The sequence below is a fragment of the Bacillus rossius genome, chromosome 1 (assembly GCF_032445375.1).
Source record: "Bacillus rossius redtenbacheri isolate Brsri chromosome 1, Brsri_v3, whole genome shotgun sequence".
In the NCBI taxonomy this organism is placed as follows: domain Eukaryota; kingdom Metazoa; phylum Arthropoda; class Insecta; order Phasmatodea; family Bacillidae; genus Bacillus; species Bacillus rossius.
In genome coordinates, this window is record NC_086330.1 from 369773514 (window position 1) to 369791642 (window position 18129).

An 18129-nucleotide genomic window follows, 5' to 3' on the forward strand; every position below is an offset into this window, starting at 1 on the left:
ATAGCAAAAGCACAAGTTTCCCCACAATGCAAAAAGACAATACGACTACAGTTCAAAAACACTTAATTATCAAAATGTTAATAAAATATAAAAACAAAGCAAGTGTAAAGATCTAACTCTAAGTTCAAAAAAAAATATTTCTGATAATGTAAGTGCAACCATTTTGTTGACAAAAAAAAATATTGAGCCAGCCAAGAAGGCTAGAATATTGAGGTGAAGGCTTGATTTCCAAACGATCTGAACAGTCGAAGCCGGGGTTTGTCATCCGACAGAGATACACGGGCAGATGTGGGGACGTACCGACGACGCCCACGGTGATGGAGGTCTTGATGCCCTTGTTACGGCAGTAGTTGGCCAGCACGGACATGAGCAGCTCCGCGCCCACGCACACGGACCCCTGCACGGGGGCGCTGCCCGCCGCCTTCTTCATATTGCGACGCCCCAGGCGCCTGCTCTGCTGCTGCGTGCTGGCCTTGAAGGGCACGGTGGGCCAGCGACGACGCAGGTACTTCAGCCACAGCTGCAGGTTGTCGCGCGGCACCAGGTCTGCGCACCGGGTCACTCCTGCCCTGCTCGCTCTGCTCCCCGGCATCCCCACTACCCCAGGTAGTGCCAACACAATCCAGACACCCGTCTGTTTGTCTCCAAAAATCCTTACTAAAATTTATACTCCTCAAAGATTTACACGTAATTATCAAAACACTGTTCCATCTTCAGGATGTCTTGGAAAACAAACCAAACAGATAAACTACACAAAGTTTATGTGGGAGGTGAATCCAAAGAACAAAAATTAAAACGTTACCTATAAAATATGTTCAAAGGTAATTCTTGGCTACATCAAAAATAATACAAAAAATTTTGCAAGGTTTATAAAACATTTTTCCCAATAATATTAACTACCCAGGTATTTTGTAAACAAATGCAGTTCCTTTCTTATGTCTCTAGCCGATCTTAAAGTTTTGTGGCGCACTAGGACTTGATATAAACATACCAGAGGGTTTAAAAAAAAACTTTTCCACAATACAGATTATTTACAAATTTTGTTCCAGTCCCCTTTGCAAATTTTCAAGGCAAATATGCATAATGGCAGAACATGCTACCTCGCTGCCGAACAAACATGTAGCATGCAGGGGCCATACAGTCTAAGGGCATCGTCACTTACTTGACTGCAGGAAACGTAGAAATTGCCAAAGCATATTATGTATGGTACCTTGCCAAATATTTAAGCGTGCCACTGCAGGCACACTTCTTGTACACCAGGCATGCCCATACTAGCACGCTCAGTTGGCAAAGTGCACTTCAACGAACACCAATTCTCCAAACTTAATTCATGGGTGGATCCTCTTGTCTCATCGACACACCAAACTCCCAGCATCGTACATGCTCGCATCGCGGCCCGCACTTCATGCAGCCACGCCACATGACCTCTCGCATCCAAGGTTCACAACTCAATCCCATGCCAGCTGATGCCTTCTCATGTCACAGTTCCGTCCTTCCCAACCTCTGGCAGGTGTTTAACGTGCTTCATATCGCGCCAAAAGTAAAGTCTTTGATTCAGTTCTCATTTTACCTAAACTTTTACGTAGCCAGTTAGCTAATAATGTATTTAATCTTAAAAATAAATTAAAATAGATACAGCTTAAAGGTAACCTTACAAATGATACTATATGTTAAAATACACATATGAGCCCTACAACTCTGAAACCATTCATTACGTAAATAAATATCTTAAAATTAAAATTATGAAGATATTAGCCACTTATTATAAAAAAAATAGTAGCAGTCTTTATAAATAGTGAACCTTCGCACAGCAGGGCTACACCACTAAGACACACACTTCCAAACTCAACTTCTCAACAAAAACAATGTAAGTTTTAAAAAAACCGTAAAAAAAAATGAATGAAGTTAATTAAGTTGCCAGTGATTCCATGTTGTAAAACTTTATTAGAAATGGAATGTTTATCTCAGAAGCTAAAGAAAATTATTAATTCTATACAATTTTGATACATACATTAAAATGTTCGCTGACTTAACTCTTACTTGCAAAAGTTTAAATATTAAGCCTTTTATTATGACTGCGATAAATCAACAATTCAAACATCAAAATAAACAATTTATAATTTGTATTAAAATTGATTTCAAATACTTGGAACTTCAAAATAAAAAATGTTCGATAGTGATAGAAGTTAAGTGAAGTAGTTGCATGCACACCACATGGTGTAACTATTGACATTAAGGGTGAGTGTTTGTTGCACACTGGAACCGTGTGTGTGTGCCTAGTTGCAACATATTTATGAGCTTGATGTAATAATCACTATAAAACGGCAGGACAATCTGCAAGCTGGAATTTTTTTGACAAATCGAATATCATTAAACAATAAGCAGTTTACAACTACTTAAAAAACAATCCATAAAAATTCAAAATAACATATTGTTCACAGTTATTTAGTTCTCGTATTCATTAACATTAACTTTAAATATCTTAATATCTACAATGTCCTCTCTAAGAAATCATGTAGCCTTCAAATATTTGATAAAATATTACTTATAAACAAAATTTCTACACTCTTGCTATTCAAATTCCATACTTGTATTCTAAAAGTATTTTCAAATTGTATTTGAATATGATTCAAACTAAAATTTATATTCACATTTTCCCGTCTTTTCCATAATTTTTAAAGGTAACAATAAGAAGTTGAAAAAAAATCACTGTAATAACGTGGGTGTAATATTTTCAGAATTTCCTGCAGCACAAATGAAAAGCCATATACATATTTTTATTATAAAATAATAAATTGAGAAAGTTTTTCACAGCACAACTTAGGTCCAAGTGCACCGGAAAAATGGCATGCACATAAACAGGCAGATGTGCCTTTGGTGGCAAGACTATAGCAAGTCACCCTTAGTTTGCAGTGTGCATTTAAACAGGTATTTAATTTCTCTTTAAATGCATGATTTACGCCATTAGCACTTCATTGTTCCAGTGTTCTTTGTAGTCAGGTGTACCCCAAAGACCACAAAAATTTAAGACATTACTTTTCAATCTAATGAAAACCATTTGAAATGCATCTGAAACATAGTTGAAAAGTAAATTTTAGAAATATGTATTCCCATGTATCATCTAATATTTTTTTTTAATTCCAAGGAGATGTAATGAAAGATGCCATCTAGATTTCAACCATTTCTAACAATGATTTTTTTAAAATATCATTTAATACTAAGAATTTTTGCTCTTTTGAGCCTAGTGCAGAATTTTATAGAATGCCTTGCTACTGATAGTGACCGAATATTACATTTATGTTTCTCCTGTGAAAAATAATTACCTAGTGTTTAGAATTTGTTTTTTTCTTTTAGAATGACTTCCACTATAATGATAGTCATTAGATACTATTTAATGGTCTTAGATAAATAGACAAATAGTAAAACTTAAAAAAAAATTAAAGCTTACCATGCTCAGCGATGGTAATGAGAAGCCGGGCAGTAGCGCCAGAAGGACTGCAGGAGCGCGCTCACCTGACTTGTTCAGCACGAGCACCAGCCGCTTGTTGCCGCCCGCCAGCGCCACGGCCTCCTCCACCTGCTTGCAGCGCGTGCCGAGCGGGTCCCGCGCGTCGATCACCTCCAGGACCACGTCTGCCGCCTCCAGCACCTTCGGGCACACACGTCCCCTGACACCCCACTACGCTCCTCGCGCGTCCGGGGTCGCAGCCGCGTCGAAGGCCCGAGACGTCGAGAAACTAAATGTAATAGGTTTTGCGTGGGCGTTAAAAATGGAAGTTTTCTTGTCTTCCAAGTATACGTTGTACAGACTAAAAGAGTTCTATAAAACTTTGTAGGGCGTTAAAAATAAATATTTCCCTGTCTTCAAGTAAATGGATGATTTACAGACTACATAGTATCTACAAAGCCATCAACTGATAACGAGGTTTTCCAATAATCAGCTCCCAAGGGTGCTTTGCCCGGGCAATTCAGCGTGCGTGTGCATGTGCGTGCGTGTGTGTGTGTTTGGCCACAACCCAAGACCCCAAGCAACTCCAGACAATGCCTGCGATATTTACTCACACGCGTCCATTCAAAGCTCTGTTCCGCCTGCTATGGCTGTGTCAAGTTTCATGAACCAGAGATGAGATTTTCATGGTTCTATTTTTAAGCCAATTTCATTTTTAAAACAGATTATTTCGCTGTTATTTTTTTTTTATTTTTGAAAAGAAACTTTATTTACAGCCGGTAGAGAAATATCAGAATAACAGGGTAACGGAAGTCGGTAGGTAACGGATTTAACATGTGTAACATACGTAGTAAAACGTGAAATGAATATTTGTCCATGGTGCTGATTTGAAAAAAGTTTTGAATCAAAAAATATCTAGACAGTTACAGATGGCAGAAGCAGCACATAATTTCACATACTTTCTAATAATTTTTTTAACACTTACATAAATTTTCATACTTTTACATACTTTGCAACTTGTAATTCCCAACTCTAAACTCTTTGAGGTTGAATCCAGTGTTAGCATTAGAATTGTGACAATTTGTATAAACATCTCTAATAAAGTGTCACAATCCAGACCTATTCGGCAAGCTATGATATGAATTGGACATACAAAATTACTTGAAAAAATGTTGTTGAATGTTGAAAAAAATATTTAAATACCCACAGTAAATGTTACTTTTAATAATTGATTATTGAAATTAAGTATCTTGGACACAAAATAATTAAACCTTTTTTTTTTTTTTTTTAATATTTTTATCATCCTCCATGAAAAATGTACAAGTCGACCATGAAAACAAGAATATCGCAACAAAACACAGAAAATGAACTCCAAATCTGCAAACAACTTGGTTCATTACTTCGGCACGATATTAAAAACTGTTCATCAATTTAATCCCATGGTTGCTGACTACGCACGGTACCAACAGCAGAGTGACCACTGTCTGCAAGGCATGGCCACCAGTTTCCTGAAAAGGTCCCACTCTAGACCTCCACTGTCGCCTGTGGTCGTACAATTCTATTTGACTGTCCGAAATAAGGCAAAAAAAAAAAAAAAACAGCGTGGCCCAGACCACAGGTTTAAAATTCTTCTCTCTACTACATTAATATATTAAGTTGGCGAGCCACCTCTCAACACAATCACTCTCGCAGATGCCTATGTAATGTCTAACATGGCGACCTACAAATACAGCTTCTTGCCCACTGGAAAAAAAAAACTGCATTAGTGATGCCATGAACAAAAAATCAGAGAGCTATCTGCACTTCTGACCAATGACACAAAATTACACATAGAAAAATCAGCCAATCACTGTCACATAGCAACAGAATTGATACGAAATCACAAGTCCTTCCCACACTCACTGTACTCTGGCAAAATTATTGTATCAGCCTGCCCTTATACAAAACACCATACAAAAAATTTCCAAAAAAAAATTACGTGAACACAGAAAATTTTAACCAAACAAAAAAAATATGTAAAAAATAATTTAAAATAACTTTTCCACAGTTAAGTATGCAACTTACCAGAAATATTAAAAATGTGAAATAAATGTAAACTATGTTGATAACAACATGTTGCAAATGCACAAATACTTCTCAAAAAGATACACAGCTATTATGTACATATATAAATGAACTAAAGAACCTAACCAAGCATCATCCCTGATTATAAAACATAATAAATCTTTAATAAAACCATTCATGAAGTGGGGAGGGTTATTTATCATATTTTAGCTGTCAGAAGCCTTAATAAATGTATTATTATGTTTGTTTGATGACATGGACAGACACTAGTAAATAAAGGTATATTTTCAAATCATATCTTGCATGTTTCAAATAAATGTGAACATTCCTGAATTTGTACATTAAGTGGAGATTATGTATTAAATTATTGAATATAAAGGCAATAAAATATCAAATGGACTACATATATACTTCCTTTCGTACTATCCATTTTATGCATTAAAAAATTCAGAGTAATTGTTTGTACACAAATTGCAGTAAGTAATGAGTAATGACTAGAGACATGCAAAAGGTGTGTTTATTTTGTTATGAAAAGTGGTGTTATTTTCCCTTAAAATCAGTGTTATTTTTACCTAAAAGTGGGGTTATTATTTTTTATATTTTTACAATTTCAAGTGTAAGAAATATGAAGAGAATATTGTAATATAATTGCACCATCAATTGAAACATTATAAATTAAAATTACACAAATATAGGTTAAAAAGACACAAGTTTAAGAACTCAGATTCTAAATTAAGTCAACCCAATAATTTCAGAACCAAAGTACTTTAACACAACATTTAACTTTCAAATGAAAAAATAGCCATTGTAGCTCAATTTTCTTGTTTCAAATTAGTTCTCTTGTCAGTGAGAACATTATTGTATTGTAACAAGAAGCGTTCCGAATCAACGTTTGCACACAACATCCACACTGCTTCCAGGCACTTGTCAGAAAATTCAGGTTGTGAAAGTTTTAAAACTTGAAGTGCCTTCACTACATCCACACTGCTTTCCTTCATTTGTTTCTCAACTATCTGTTTTAACTCTCCAAAACCGGTGATCAGCTCCTGGCGGTCCATTTCTTTCAGAGTAGAAACTTTACACAACTTAGCAAGCAAAATAGGGCTCATGTCCGTAATCAAAATATTTTTTGGATTAAGGACAGTCAGTGTTTCAAAGTCAAGTCTGCTTGGATCTGTAGCCATCAAGCTGGTAAGCTTCACCAGAGAATTTGTAGACACTTGCACTACACTTATTTTCACAGCAGCTTTTTTCGTGGTGTTCATGTGGTCCAAAACTTGTTTTGTTTCGTCAAAAAAATGCACTCCATGTTTCCAAAGTTGCGCTGCACCTTGGTAAGCTCACTATGCAAAATATGAGCATTTGGCTAGCTCCAGTCTTCTAGCCTCGTTATTAAAGTATTTTCGGATTAAAAAAAAAAAAAAATTAACACATATCGCCCAACTACGTATTTACCCTCGCATATAATCCACTATCACGAAATTCGCGTTCACGAAGTTTGGTGATTGCTTGAGGTTTCGGCATATTTTACACTTTCAAACCTATGCTGAGAAATATGAAGACGTTTTCTATCACAAACTACAGTTTTTATAAAATAGTTGCACGGTATAAAACTATTTTAAACAAAAATTATCATTCTTAAACATAAAACGTAATTGTTAAGTTTGTTTACTGTAAGAGAACAAAATTAAAACAGTTTGCACAGTCCATAGTACATGCAAGATGAACAGTTGTGCGTAATTTATAATTTGCTTCGCGACACAAGCGCTGTAACGCACAAAATATCCAACAAAATGGCCGTACATTACTCTTTGACTCTGTAAACGTGCCTTCGAGACATGAGCGTTTAGTGCACGAGTGCAGTTCGCCAAGAACGCGTCGTATCAAATAAATAATGAAACGTAAACATTGGCAAGTGTAGTCTTTACGTTGATGGTGTTATCAGTGGTGACAACGGCTATTTATTTACTTTTTTTAAGTTACCAAATGGCGGGAAAGTGTGGTTATTCGTGGTAAACAAACGTATTTCGCAAAAAAAAATTCGCGATATCAGAAATTACGTAAAAGTGAGGTTATTCGTGTTAAACTTACGAATTTCGCGTAAAAATTTGTTTTATCGTAAATGCGAAATTTGCATGTCCCTAGTAATGACTACTGAAGGGAATAAGGTCATAAGGTGAATTGCGATACAAACCAAATACACCGAAAAGCATGTCAATATAACACAGAAATGCATGTTAATTCACCACAAATCATCAAAATACAAATAAAATCATCAAATTTGAAAGCATCCTAACAAAGCTTAAATAAGTAGCAAAAATGTAATATTTCAATATATTTAATTCATTGAATGTAATTTATTCAGCATGAAGTTTATACCAAAATATATCAACTAAATGGATCGAAAAAAAAATCAAGTCCAAATTGGCACCAAACTCTTCTGTGGAGTGTCGTAGGTAACAACTGTGGAAGTACAAGTAACGCCCCGAATAAACGGGAGATTTTACTTATATATGGCGCGTGTGTACTGACGCCTTGCTGAGATTGGTCCAACGTTTCGCACCTAGGCGCCAAACGTAATAATAGTGATAAGCAAGAATCAAAACAAAAGATATGTAGTTGTGCATGCACTACAACACACGTCGTAATTACTGACGTATAACAAAAAACGCAAATGAAAATAAATTTAATAATTTACGCGAAAATCTTTCCCGCGGCTTTCTGTGTACAGGTGCGTAACCCCACTTCCGGTCATTTGGCCCTGGGTCCAAAGAGTAATGGGCCTGTAAATACTGGAACAATAAAGCATTTTTCGTGGCAAACACTAGCGTGGAAAGCGACAGTTCATAATGTTTATGTTAAAAAATTTATATTAATTGCCATGTCTGCCTCACATTAGCACAGCTAAATTACAGTTTTATTTCATATTTTTACAATAATAATTTATTTTATTCTTCTCATACATTTGGGCTGTAATATTTACACCCATTGTACTTTTTAATACTGACTGCACCTTTGGGTGCAGATGTTGCAGAAGTAACAGCCCTCTTTGTAACATGACATCAATGCAGGGAACAAACAAAGTTGCAAGACGGAGCCTCGACTACGCTGCATGTCTCCGCTCCCGCTTCATGCCGGGTCATGACGAACGCGGTACTTGTCAGCTGGCGGGCGGCTGCCCAGCCTGAGGGACACATCTGTGTGGTGGTCACCTAGGGTGTGGACACGGCGGGAAGGAGAGAGTGGGTGACACAAGCCTGTTTGAATCAGACACGCAAATAGTTGGAGGGTTTTTATAAGCCATTGGTTATCAGAACGCATGTGTGCTTGCACGTACTTACAGCCAAGAATGCGGTGTTGCAATGCTATGCGTACGTGCATGAGATAAAGGAAAGGAGAGATTACCCCGGGATTGACACACGAAGCGACGTACCTTCCTGAACTCCTTGCAGTAGGACTTGACGGAGCTGTCGGGCTTCGACGTCGCCTCCACCTTGCCGGCGTCCGCGGTGGCGACATCGTGCAAGGCCTGCTTCGTCTGCGCGTCTTGCACGAGCGCTTGCAGGTCACCGCTCTGCTGCTGCTCCTTCTCTCTCTTCCTCTGCGCCCTCGCCTCCTCCCTGAGCCGCGCCTTCTCTTCCTCCCGCTCCCGCTTCAGTGCCTCCACCTCCTTCAGGATGTCCTCCTTGAAGGGGCACATGTTCGGGATCTGCACGACTTTCTTCTTGCCTGCAAGCAAGCCCCGCTCGGCACTAGACGACCCACGCCGGGCTCACGTGCATTCAGAATCACACTTGCCTCGTGTACTTATTAAAAGTCTTTCGTAAACATCTGTGACCAAAAACAAATAATTTTAAAAATAGATTTAGTACTAGATATTAACATTTGATTTGGTGCCACTCAGGGCTCTACAAATCCTGTGCACCACATCACCATGATGCTAACTTTTCCTTGCTGGTGACTAATATCTGCCAAAATACTGAGATATAACCATGCAGCGGTTTAGAAAGCATTAGCCAAGTTAGTTGTTACAAAATATTTTTTTTTTGCAGAAATACTGCATGCCAGAAACCGGGACAATGTGTATACATATATTTTATTTGTGGTGCGCAGTACTACATGGGCTCGTAGATAAATTAAAAAACTTTGTGTAAAACTGTCGCCAGTTTCCCCCGACACTACCTCGCTCACCGCGAATGCAATGCCTGAGAGCCCCAAACACTTGGCAACATTGCATACTTACAAGACAACAGTGCAACCTGTAAACAGAGAGTGTGGCGGACACTGAACTGTTGTTCACTTGTCCACTGTGCAAGGTGTGATAAATGATCTAAATAAGCAGAAGCCTGTAAGAGGAGCTCCTAGATTTTGTGCATAACACCCAAACTTTCCGAGACTTTGAAGAGGCCTGCCTATACTACTTACTAGTTCAGACCAACTTACTTTTTTTGGGATTTTTCTTTGCCTCACGCCTCAGTTTTCTGTTATGCTCTCGTACTTTCTTCTCTACTTTGTAGCGTGTCCTACACGAAATACGCTTGCTCTTCTTTTCTGCAAATAAAATAAAAGCATTACAATAATTCTCTCTTTACTCTTAACTTTAGGATACCTATCGTATTAGGTTAAACATTCTACTATAATTTTCTTTGGTCGAGGCCCGTCGCCCTTAAGAAGGATAGGCTATGGAGTAGGATTACTTAATGATTTATTTAACAGTCATCTAGGCTTGGGTTACCAAGGAAAGTGTGTTTGTATTAGATATGAAGATTGCTCTTTCAAAGAACATTAGATACAGACCTCACTGGTAGATTTTTTTTTTTAACTTTATTACAACTTGTCCCAAAGAGCTGAAAGCTCATGCTTGTGGACTATAAATACAATGCACAACGTATATACAACAACATAAACTCATGTATCCGTATGGTTATCAATATCAAAATAGCCTAAACACATACCATACATTATTACGTTTTACCACACACGTCAAATACTAATAACAATAATATCTATGATTATATTACAAACATGTTAAGGGGTTTCATAAAACTTTAAGTAATATTTAGCGGTAATAGTCATAAGGAGTTACAATAGAAATAACACATATAATAAAAATCTTAATTATAAATAGAACCCTTTCTCTGTCTTTTTTATAAATATTTATTATTATTATTAAACTAATTAATTCTTAAGTTTTTATTTTTTATCTTAATCATTAGTCACTATTTAAAATGCAATGAAGGATACAATATCGGAAACTGCAAGTCTGGACCTACAAAGAAAACTAAAAGAAATGGGGGAATCAAGTAGGGACAGAAATATGAGAGGGGGTAGGATGATGGTTTGTATAAGGGAAGGCCTTGAGGCGGAAGTTGAACTTTAGGGTATGAGCGAATAGATACAGCTGTTTGCCGTGTACGGGCTGCCAGGAGACGGGGGTGGTACTGAAGAAGCTGGATGAGTTAGAAGATTGCTCAGTGGTAGTCAGAGTTGGGCTTCTTTGAGGAGGAAAAACCTAACCCACTTGGGTTTTTAACCTAATTTTTTTACATTACGTGAGAATTAATATTTGTGGTTTTAGAAAATGAAGAACAGGAAAAGGGAAAAATCAATGATCTTAAGAACGATAGGTAAATGGAATAGTTTGGAGAAGAAGGTAACAAAGAGGAATGTGATACAGTTCCGGAGGAAGGTAATGGAAAAGTAGGCATGACTTCTTGCCACCAGACTTGTGGCCAACTACAACAGGATTTTGAGTATGATTTACTATTAGCAAGTACCATGTACTACAGGGATTGATATCTACAGGATCATGCCATCAGTACCAAGGGATAATCTTGATGCGTAACACAGAACTTTAACGCACTCTCGCTCCCTTCCAAAATTACCAAAATTTAAATCGCATTCTGTAAAACAAAGATTCAACTTTATGATTTAATATGTAATTTATTTTTGGGAACATAAGTTTGTAAGAACGCAATTCTTACCGAAGCATGTAAAATATTTTGATTCTCTAAGCCGAGGATTAGTTTATTTTTTAGGTATCTCATAAGTATAATGTTTTGCTCTTTGGCGAAATATTTAAAAAGTGGGTAACTATGGACAACAAATGGAGGATTCAGTGGCATTTACCGTGCAATATTGTAAAAATACGAAAGCTTGAAAGAAAATGTTTAAAATTTTAACATTTTTACTGGATACAAAGAGTATAGATCTAGCTAGTTGTGTGTTAGTAAAAAGTATAGGAAAACATTGAAGTATCACTAGTGACATGAGTTTCATCTGATGGTAGGTACTAAAGATGGGCATGGATTTAAAAAGATCAGTATTCATTATTTATTAAATTCACGAGGAATCGTAGTCAACTGGTAATCTGAATTTTTAGACTGATAATTATCAAATAATTATGCCTATGACACCTATATGTTGGTGTAAATTTTACAAGGCACATTTCACTGAAAGGATAATTAAATGCAATCAGTTACAAACTATAAACAACCAGTGGTCCAAATTTATGTTTCTGAAGACTGAGAAAGCTAGTGGCCATATATTTACTCCTGACAATTTCAGTATCTATACTGGAAGCATCTTGCCCACCTATAGTGAAATTTTAGTTAGATACCTAACTCATGCATTGTTGTGCATAAATGGTAATACTGGTGCATGAAAATTGCTTGTATTTGTTCTGTTCCAGTGGCGGATTCAAAGAAGGGGGCGCAGGGGGCGCGCGCCCCCCCCTTGACCAGGGCAGCCCAGCACCAAGCATGGTTCTTGGCAAATGGAGGGCGCGCACCCGGCCGCCGATGTTATACAATACACATTCATACACTTACCTTTAATATTCGGGCGAGACGTAAATGAAACGGATAGAGCTTGGAAAAAGATCTCTGGCTGCATCCAAGCAACCAAGGTGACGTAACAAGGGAGTGTGTGGAAGAGGTAGACCTGCCCCCCCCCCCCCCCCCCCGAGATATTTCTGTATCCGCCACTGTTCTGCTCCAAAACAATACACCAATAATGCACTATTTGTAGTTTCCTATTATATTAACATTGTTTACGGTGTCACTATATTGAATGTGCTTATTGTAGTTTATGTAAGAGTGACCAAATATACATGTTTACTAAGGTTGAAGTAATTTATGTAGTAAATCAGGTGCTCATTGATTCATACTAAGGCCAGGTTTATAGAAAACGCAAGGACGCAGAAACGCAAGAAACGCAACTATGTATGGTAAAAGTCCAACTGTAACTCTTCTACCAGCACGTTTATAAAAAATGCAAGACACGCAATAACGCAAGAACGCAACGCAGAAGTTGTTCAACTTTCTACTTCCTGCGTTTTCTCCTTGCGTTTCGGCCTTCTATACTGGTTGCTTTAGTATGTGGAAACTGAAACTGTCATGTAATGCATGTAGAAGGCTCTGCGATTGTAATCATTACGCTTGTGTTTCTTTATTTATGTTTTGGGCTGGCATTCTTCTAGTGAATACAGCGCAATGGAGGAAGCTGATGAATTTCTTGTTCAGCTTATCCAAAAATTTTCCCTGCCTGTACGATAAGTACAACAAAGATTTTAAAAATAATCATGACTTATTCCTGAAATTTTATTTTTTGACGTTGGCGATGGCCGGCGCCTTGCGTTTTTTATAAACTACTGTGAATTTCTTGCGGTTGTCGCGTCCTGCGTTCTTGCGTTTTCTATAAACCCGGCCTAACAATAAAAATACACTAATATACATGCGGATATGAGTAAAATATAATAATATATAAATGAGAAAAAAATTTAAAGTTAATTACGGAAACGTTAACAAAAATCAGTAGCACCCAAAACCAAAGCCTATTTTGACAATTTTTATCTAAAAGTCTATAACGTTAAACACCATTCCGATTTGCTGGCGGTATTGCTAGGTTATCAACCCACGTGGCGATTAAGTGTAGGTAAATCAACCAGTTATCTGCGTATTATTACCGTAAAACAAATATCACATTGAAACAAAGTCAATATCGGGGCAAGTAGAGAAGAGCAAATAGCAGTAACTAACGATACTATATATTTTTCTTAATTTTAGCACAGCGCTTTCAAATCAAAATGTTCACAAAAATACAAAATTAACACTTGTAGGTTCAAAATAATTAAAAACTCACTGAAGCACAATTTTGCCATTATCAAGGTCTAAGTCTAAAGCTCTTTTGCTTAAATTAAAGTCAAAATGTAAAAGAAAATATCTAAAGAAAATATAAACAAACAGCCGCAATAGAAAGACCACAGAGTGAAACCGGGTAGAAAATGAAAATAATAGATTCAAAAAAATCGACTAACATCAACGTCGAAACGCAACTGGACAAGCACTATATTTGTGCATCATAATTTTACTTTGCAGAACATTTTTAAATACACAGGATTAAAAAAGGTATATTAAAGGGTAATAGTTGTAGCTGACAGTAAAAAGTGAAACGAAGAAAGTATAAGACAAAACTGTACGAATAAAAAAGGTATTTTTTAGTCAACAACGGAACACAGCAAACAATACCTGCTATAACTCTTTGTGTTTAGTTTAAAGTATTTAATTATATCATTGTATATAGTTAATTTTTTAAGTGTTAATTAGTATTTAACTGTACCATAATTATATTTTAATGTCACGCTGCCCAACGAGTTGTGCTGTTACTATTTTTCAGAATGCACAGTAATGAATTATTTTAATGATATTATTATTTATAAAACTTATTATTTTGATTGTTATTTTTATTATAAAATTTTATTATTTAATTTGTTTATTGTTCTACCGCAAAAGTTATTTAAATATATTTTTATTAATGATGTATATCTACGAAAGCTATGCTCTATGACCTGAAATGGACTTATATGGACAGTCAATTGAGTATACCCCTCTAAGGACTAATGAATTTGTCATGACCACGGTCTAAGAAGGGGAGGTCTGGACACTCCCCAACCTGGCCAGCATGCAAAAGTGGCACACCTAATGTCTCCGTAGTTCCGCTCCGCTCCACCATCTGACGTGTAGCGCTGGTTGTCTTGCGGTGGTATTTTAAGCTTTGTTGTTATGAACAACTCAACATAATAATCATTTAAATTTTCATTTAAATGTTTAAAATGCATTAATCTCCAAATATCGATACAGTATTAAATTGGATGTGTTTATTTTTTATAAGTTTGGGAATTATTTCATAAATTAGGTCAATTAGGTTACGAAGTATAGTTTCCACATTGGCATTGGCGGGAACTTCATTGTGAGCAAGGAGCATTGATTTTAGTAAAGAGAATAAGCGTATATTATTTTAATTGTGAAAATGCCTAACCTTTGTGTTGCACCTGGGTGCAAAACAAATTATCAGGCAAAGTCGGACGAGAAAGTTGCAATATTCCGAGTTCCCAATGATGACAATGTTAGGCAATTGTGGCAGAAAGCAATTCCATGAGACAAGTTTGTACTTAAAAGATCCCATTATGTATGCGAAAAACATTTTGTGGAAGACGACATTCTCACAAAAAAAGGAACACAAAGATAAGTTCGGAAACGTCATTGGAATAGTAAGTTAATTTTTATTATTTGTATGAATGTAGTCTAAAGATTACTTATTTTTGTATAGGCCCAACTTTTTAAAAAATTGAATGTATGATGTCGAATTTTATTAATGACCAGCACAACCCTGATAATACCTGTTTGTAAGTAGTTTAACAATACACCATTTTTTATTAAAATACAAAATTTTCAAAACGAGTGCGATCTCTTCCTTAAAAAAATTATAAAAATCCCAAAATACTTTTATTCAGTGCTTTAAACTTTCCTTTGTTATCTTAAAAGGCGCAGATACGGAATTCAAACTCGTTTAGGAGTAATAGCAGTTTGTAATTTACATTACAATACCTGTGCATTCATGCGGCTATCAAAATTATTTTTGCTTGCTGTGTATGTGCGTCTTGTTTGTTTTCGACAACTTATAAAAACGTATATATTTTTTATTTGGATATTGTAAGGCAATGTAAATAAAAAAAATTAAAAAAATACGTCCCTACTATGCACCCAAGCTGAAGCGTCAACACTTGACATGAGACACGAAACATTGACGATGGCACTTATTTGTGTAGCAAATAATGTATTGTAAATGCAGGTTTGGTATTGTTATTCAAATACGTAAATCAGCCAAGTTATGTAATTTGATTCAGCCTTTAATTTTAAATGTTAAAATATAGTGTAATTATATTAAAATTCATTGCAGTGCAACAAATACTGTCGTAACTCTCTACGTTTGTAATTATGGAGTATAGGGCCACCATGGAAATAAAAAAGTAAAAACAAAACTTATTTTACTTCCTTACATGATTCCTGATCATTCTGCAAAACGGCATTGCGATATTTCCAGTAATTTGCATAAAAATTACCTTTTTAAACGAGTGTATTTTTTAAAGTTTTATAGACATTAACAAATTAGGTTGCGGAAATGTGGCCCTATGCCCGATTATCACGTTACTGTGCGTCCTCCGGCGATGATTTTAAACTATCGTTGTATCGTATATTATTTACCTCTTGTTTGTTTTTCACGAGAATTGACAAAATCATCATAACGCCTAATGATATATTTCCACCGCAAGACACCTAGCGCAAGAGTTGAATAGCGGACGTCGAACGAACTATGGAGACAGTAAGTGGTCACTTTTATCTGGCGAGTGTCCAGACCTCCCCTTCTTAGACCGTGGTCATGACCACCAGTTTGGACTCGGCTGGTATGATAGCACAAGCCCCAAGTGCGCCACCCATCCTACATAATCTATGGGAAGGAAAGTTAGTTCGCCACCCGCCCCTAGATGGCAGGCAAAAAAGAATGTAAATTAAGGAAACTTTGTCTACCTACCCAGCCTAATTCAGGACAAATATGTAAATACCCAGTGTTGTATTAAGAAGCCTTTAAATTATACAAGTGAATGTAAAGATAATTGTAATTCGAATATGTATGCACAGGAAGGGTACAGATGTGCTCTCCCTGATGAATATATACATACATTTTATATTTACTCTGGCTGAGCTATGCCATATTGAAATTATGTTAACCGAATTGGTTTTGGCCAATTACAGGCTATTTTTAGAGGTGAGGCGTCTATGACGTCTTATCCCGCTTATGTCCAAATTATTGAAACTAAAAAAAAAATTCTTAGTTAAAATTAAAAGTGAGTTATTATAGCAAATTTCGGTATCTGTTCCAACCTAATACTGATACAGCATTGTCCAATGTTTCAAATCTCTGATACATCTGCATTAGGGATGGGAAATATAGTTCTTTGGAAAGAACTAGTTCGTTCGGAACTAGTCACTTCAAAGACTAGTTCTTTAGGAACCGTTCTATTGAACTACATCGGTCGCGGACTGTATCGCGGTTTCCAATGTTTAAACAAAATATTCCATATATGACACCAACACAATCGTTACAGACTTTTTGTTTTATGGGCATTTCTTTTTCTATAAATAAAAGAGGCACACAGTAATCCGATGCTTGTAAACAATATCTCCCATTACAAATGAGCGACTATCATATTGTTTTTCTTTCACACACTTCTTACATTTTTGAATGTGTATTAATTTATTTTCTGCGAGTAAAGTGCTTATTTTCACATGTGTACAAAACAAAATAATAATGGTACAGTGTTTTCTCATCTGTGACAACCTAAGCTGATTTTTTTCGTATTAGGTAAGTTTTATTATGTTTCTTTAAATTTTAGTGTAGTTTTGTAATGTGTGGTCTATGTGTTATTAAAGTTTAATTTCAGATTGTATAGGCTATCTGAAATTTAACGTAATTACACTTATTTACGTGACACGTTTTTTAATGCCAATATGTAATGTAAATGTCTAAAGAATATTAGATAAAAATTTAGAGTTCACGATCGTCAAACGATACATCATTGCGCAAGAAAGAACGAAACGAAAATAATGACCGACAGCCTAACTTACTGTGTGAACTATCTATGTCTTTGAACTAGCTAGTTCAGTGTGTATATGTACTCCCTTTCTCTTCGGTCTTCGTAGTTCAGATGAGTACTTGGAACGTCTCTGCTTGGAACTGACCAAAGATTCGAAGCGATGGGGAAATAACGGTAAGGGGGGAGATGAGACAAAATAAATAACAAACGTAAAAGAGGGAAGAAAGCAAGAAAGAAAGACGTGGCATATTAGGTGACAGTGGTTGGTTGGCCTGGGGGGGGGGGGGGGGGTGTAATCTTTCGCGCATGCGCAGTAAGGACCAAACAGAGTAGGAGAAGAGAAACACGCAAAGAACGAAAGAACGATTGTTTTTGGTAACAGCGAACTAGTCACCTAGTTCGCTCGTCAGAACAGTTCCAAATGAACTGGTAGTTCGCGAACTACCCATCCCTAATCTGTATCAGATGGTCCCAGGTAGCAACAAAGCTCCGCGTACGCAGACCGTGCGACCGGAAGGAGAATCTGATACATTATTAATCACGCCTGGTAATTCTCTACCTCTGATACTCTCATGCCCGCCTGATACAACCAGTATCAATCAGTTTAACATTCACTGCAGTTCGTCCTGGCCGTGTATCACCAAATAAGGAATGGATAAGTGCACGAAAAAGACTTCATTTG

The 18129-nt window shown here is 36.6% G+C and overlaps 1 protein-coding gene across 1 annotated transcript in view; it reads right to left on the reverse strand.

Moving 5' to 3' along the window:
* The window catches only part of LOC134528442 (guanine nucleotide-binding protein-like 3 homolog), a 36566-nt gene extending 22589 nt beyond the window's left edge, over window positions 1–13977 (reverse strand). Inside the window, exons 1-5 of the mRNA XM_063362054.1 lie at window positions 13655–13977; window positions 9956–10063; window positions 8946–9241; window positions 3514–3649; window positions 301–546 (exon numbers count right to left, since the gene is read on the reverse strand). Of these exons, the coding sequence (XP_063218124.1) occupies window positions 301–546; window positions 3514–3649; window positions 8946–9241; window positions 9956–10063; window positions 13655–13673 (805 nt within the window). The 5' untranslated portion in view covers window positions 13674–13977. The remainder of the gene's footprint in view (window positions 1–300; window positions 547–3513; window positions 3650–8945; window positions 9242–9955; window positions 10064–13654) is intronic.
* Window positions 13978–18129: the final 4152 nt, after the last annotated feature.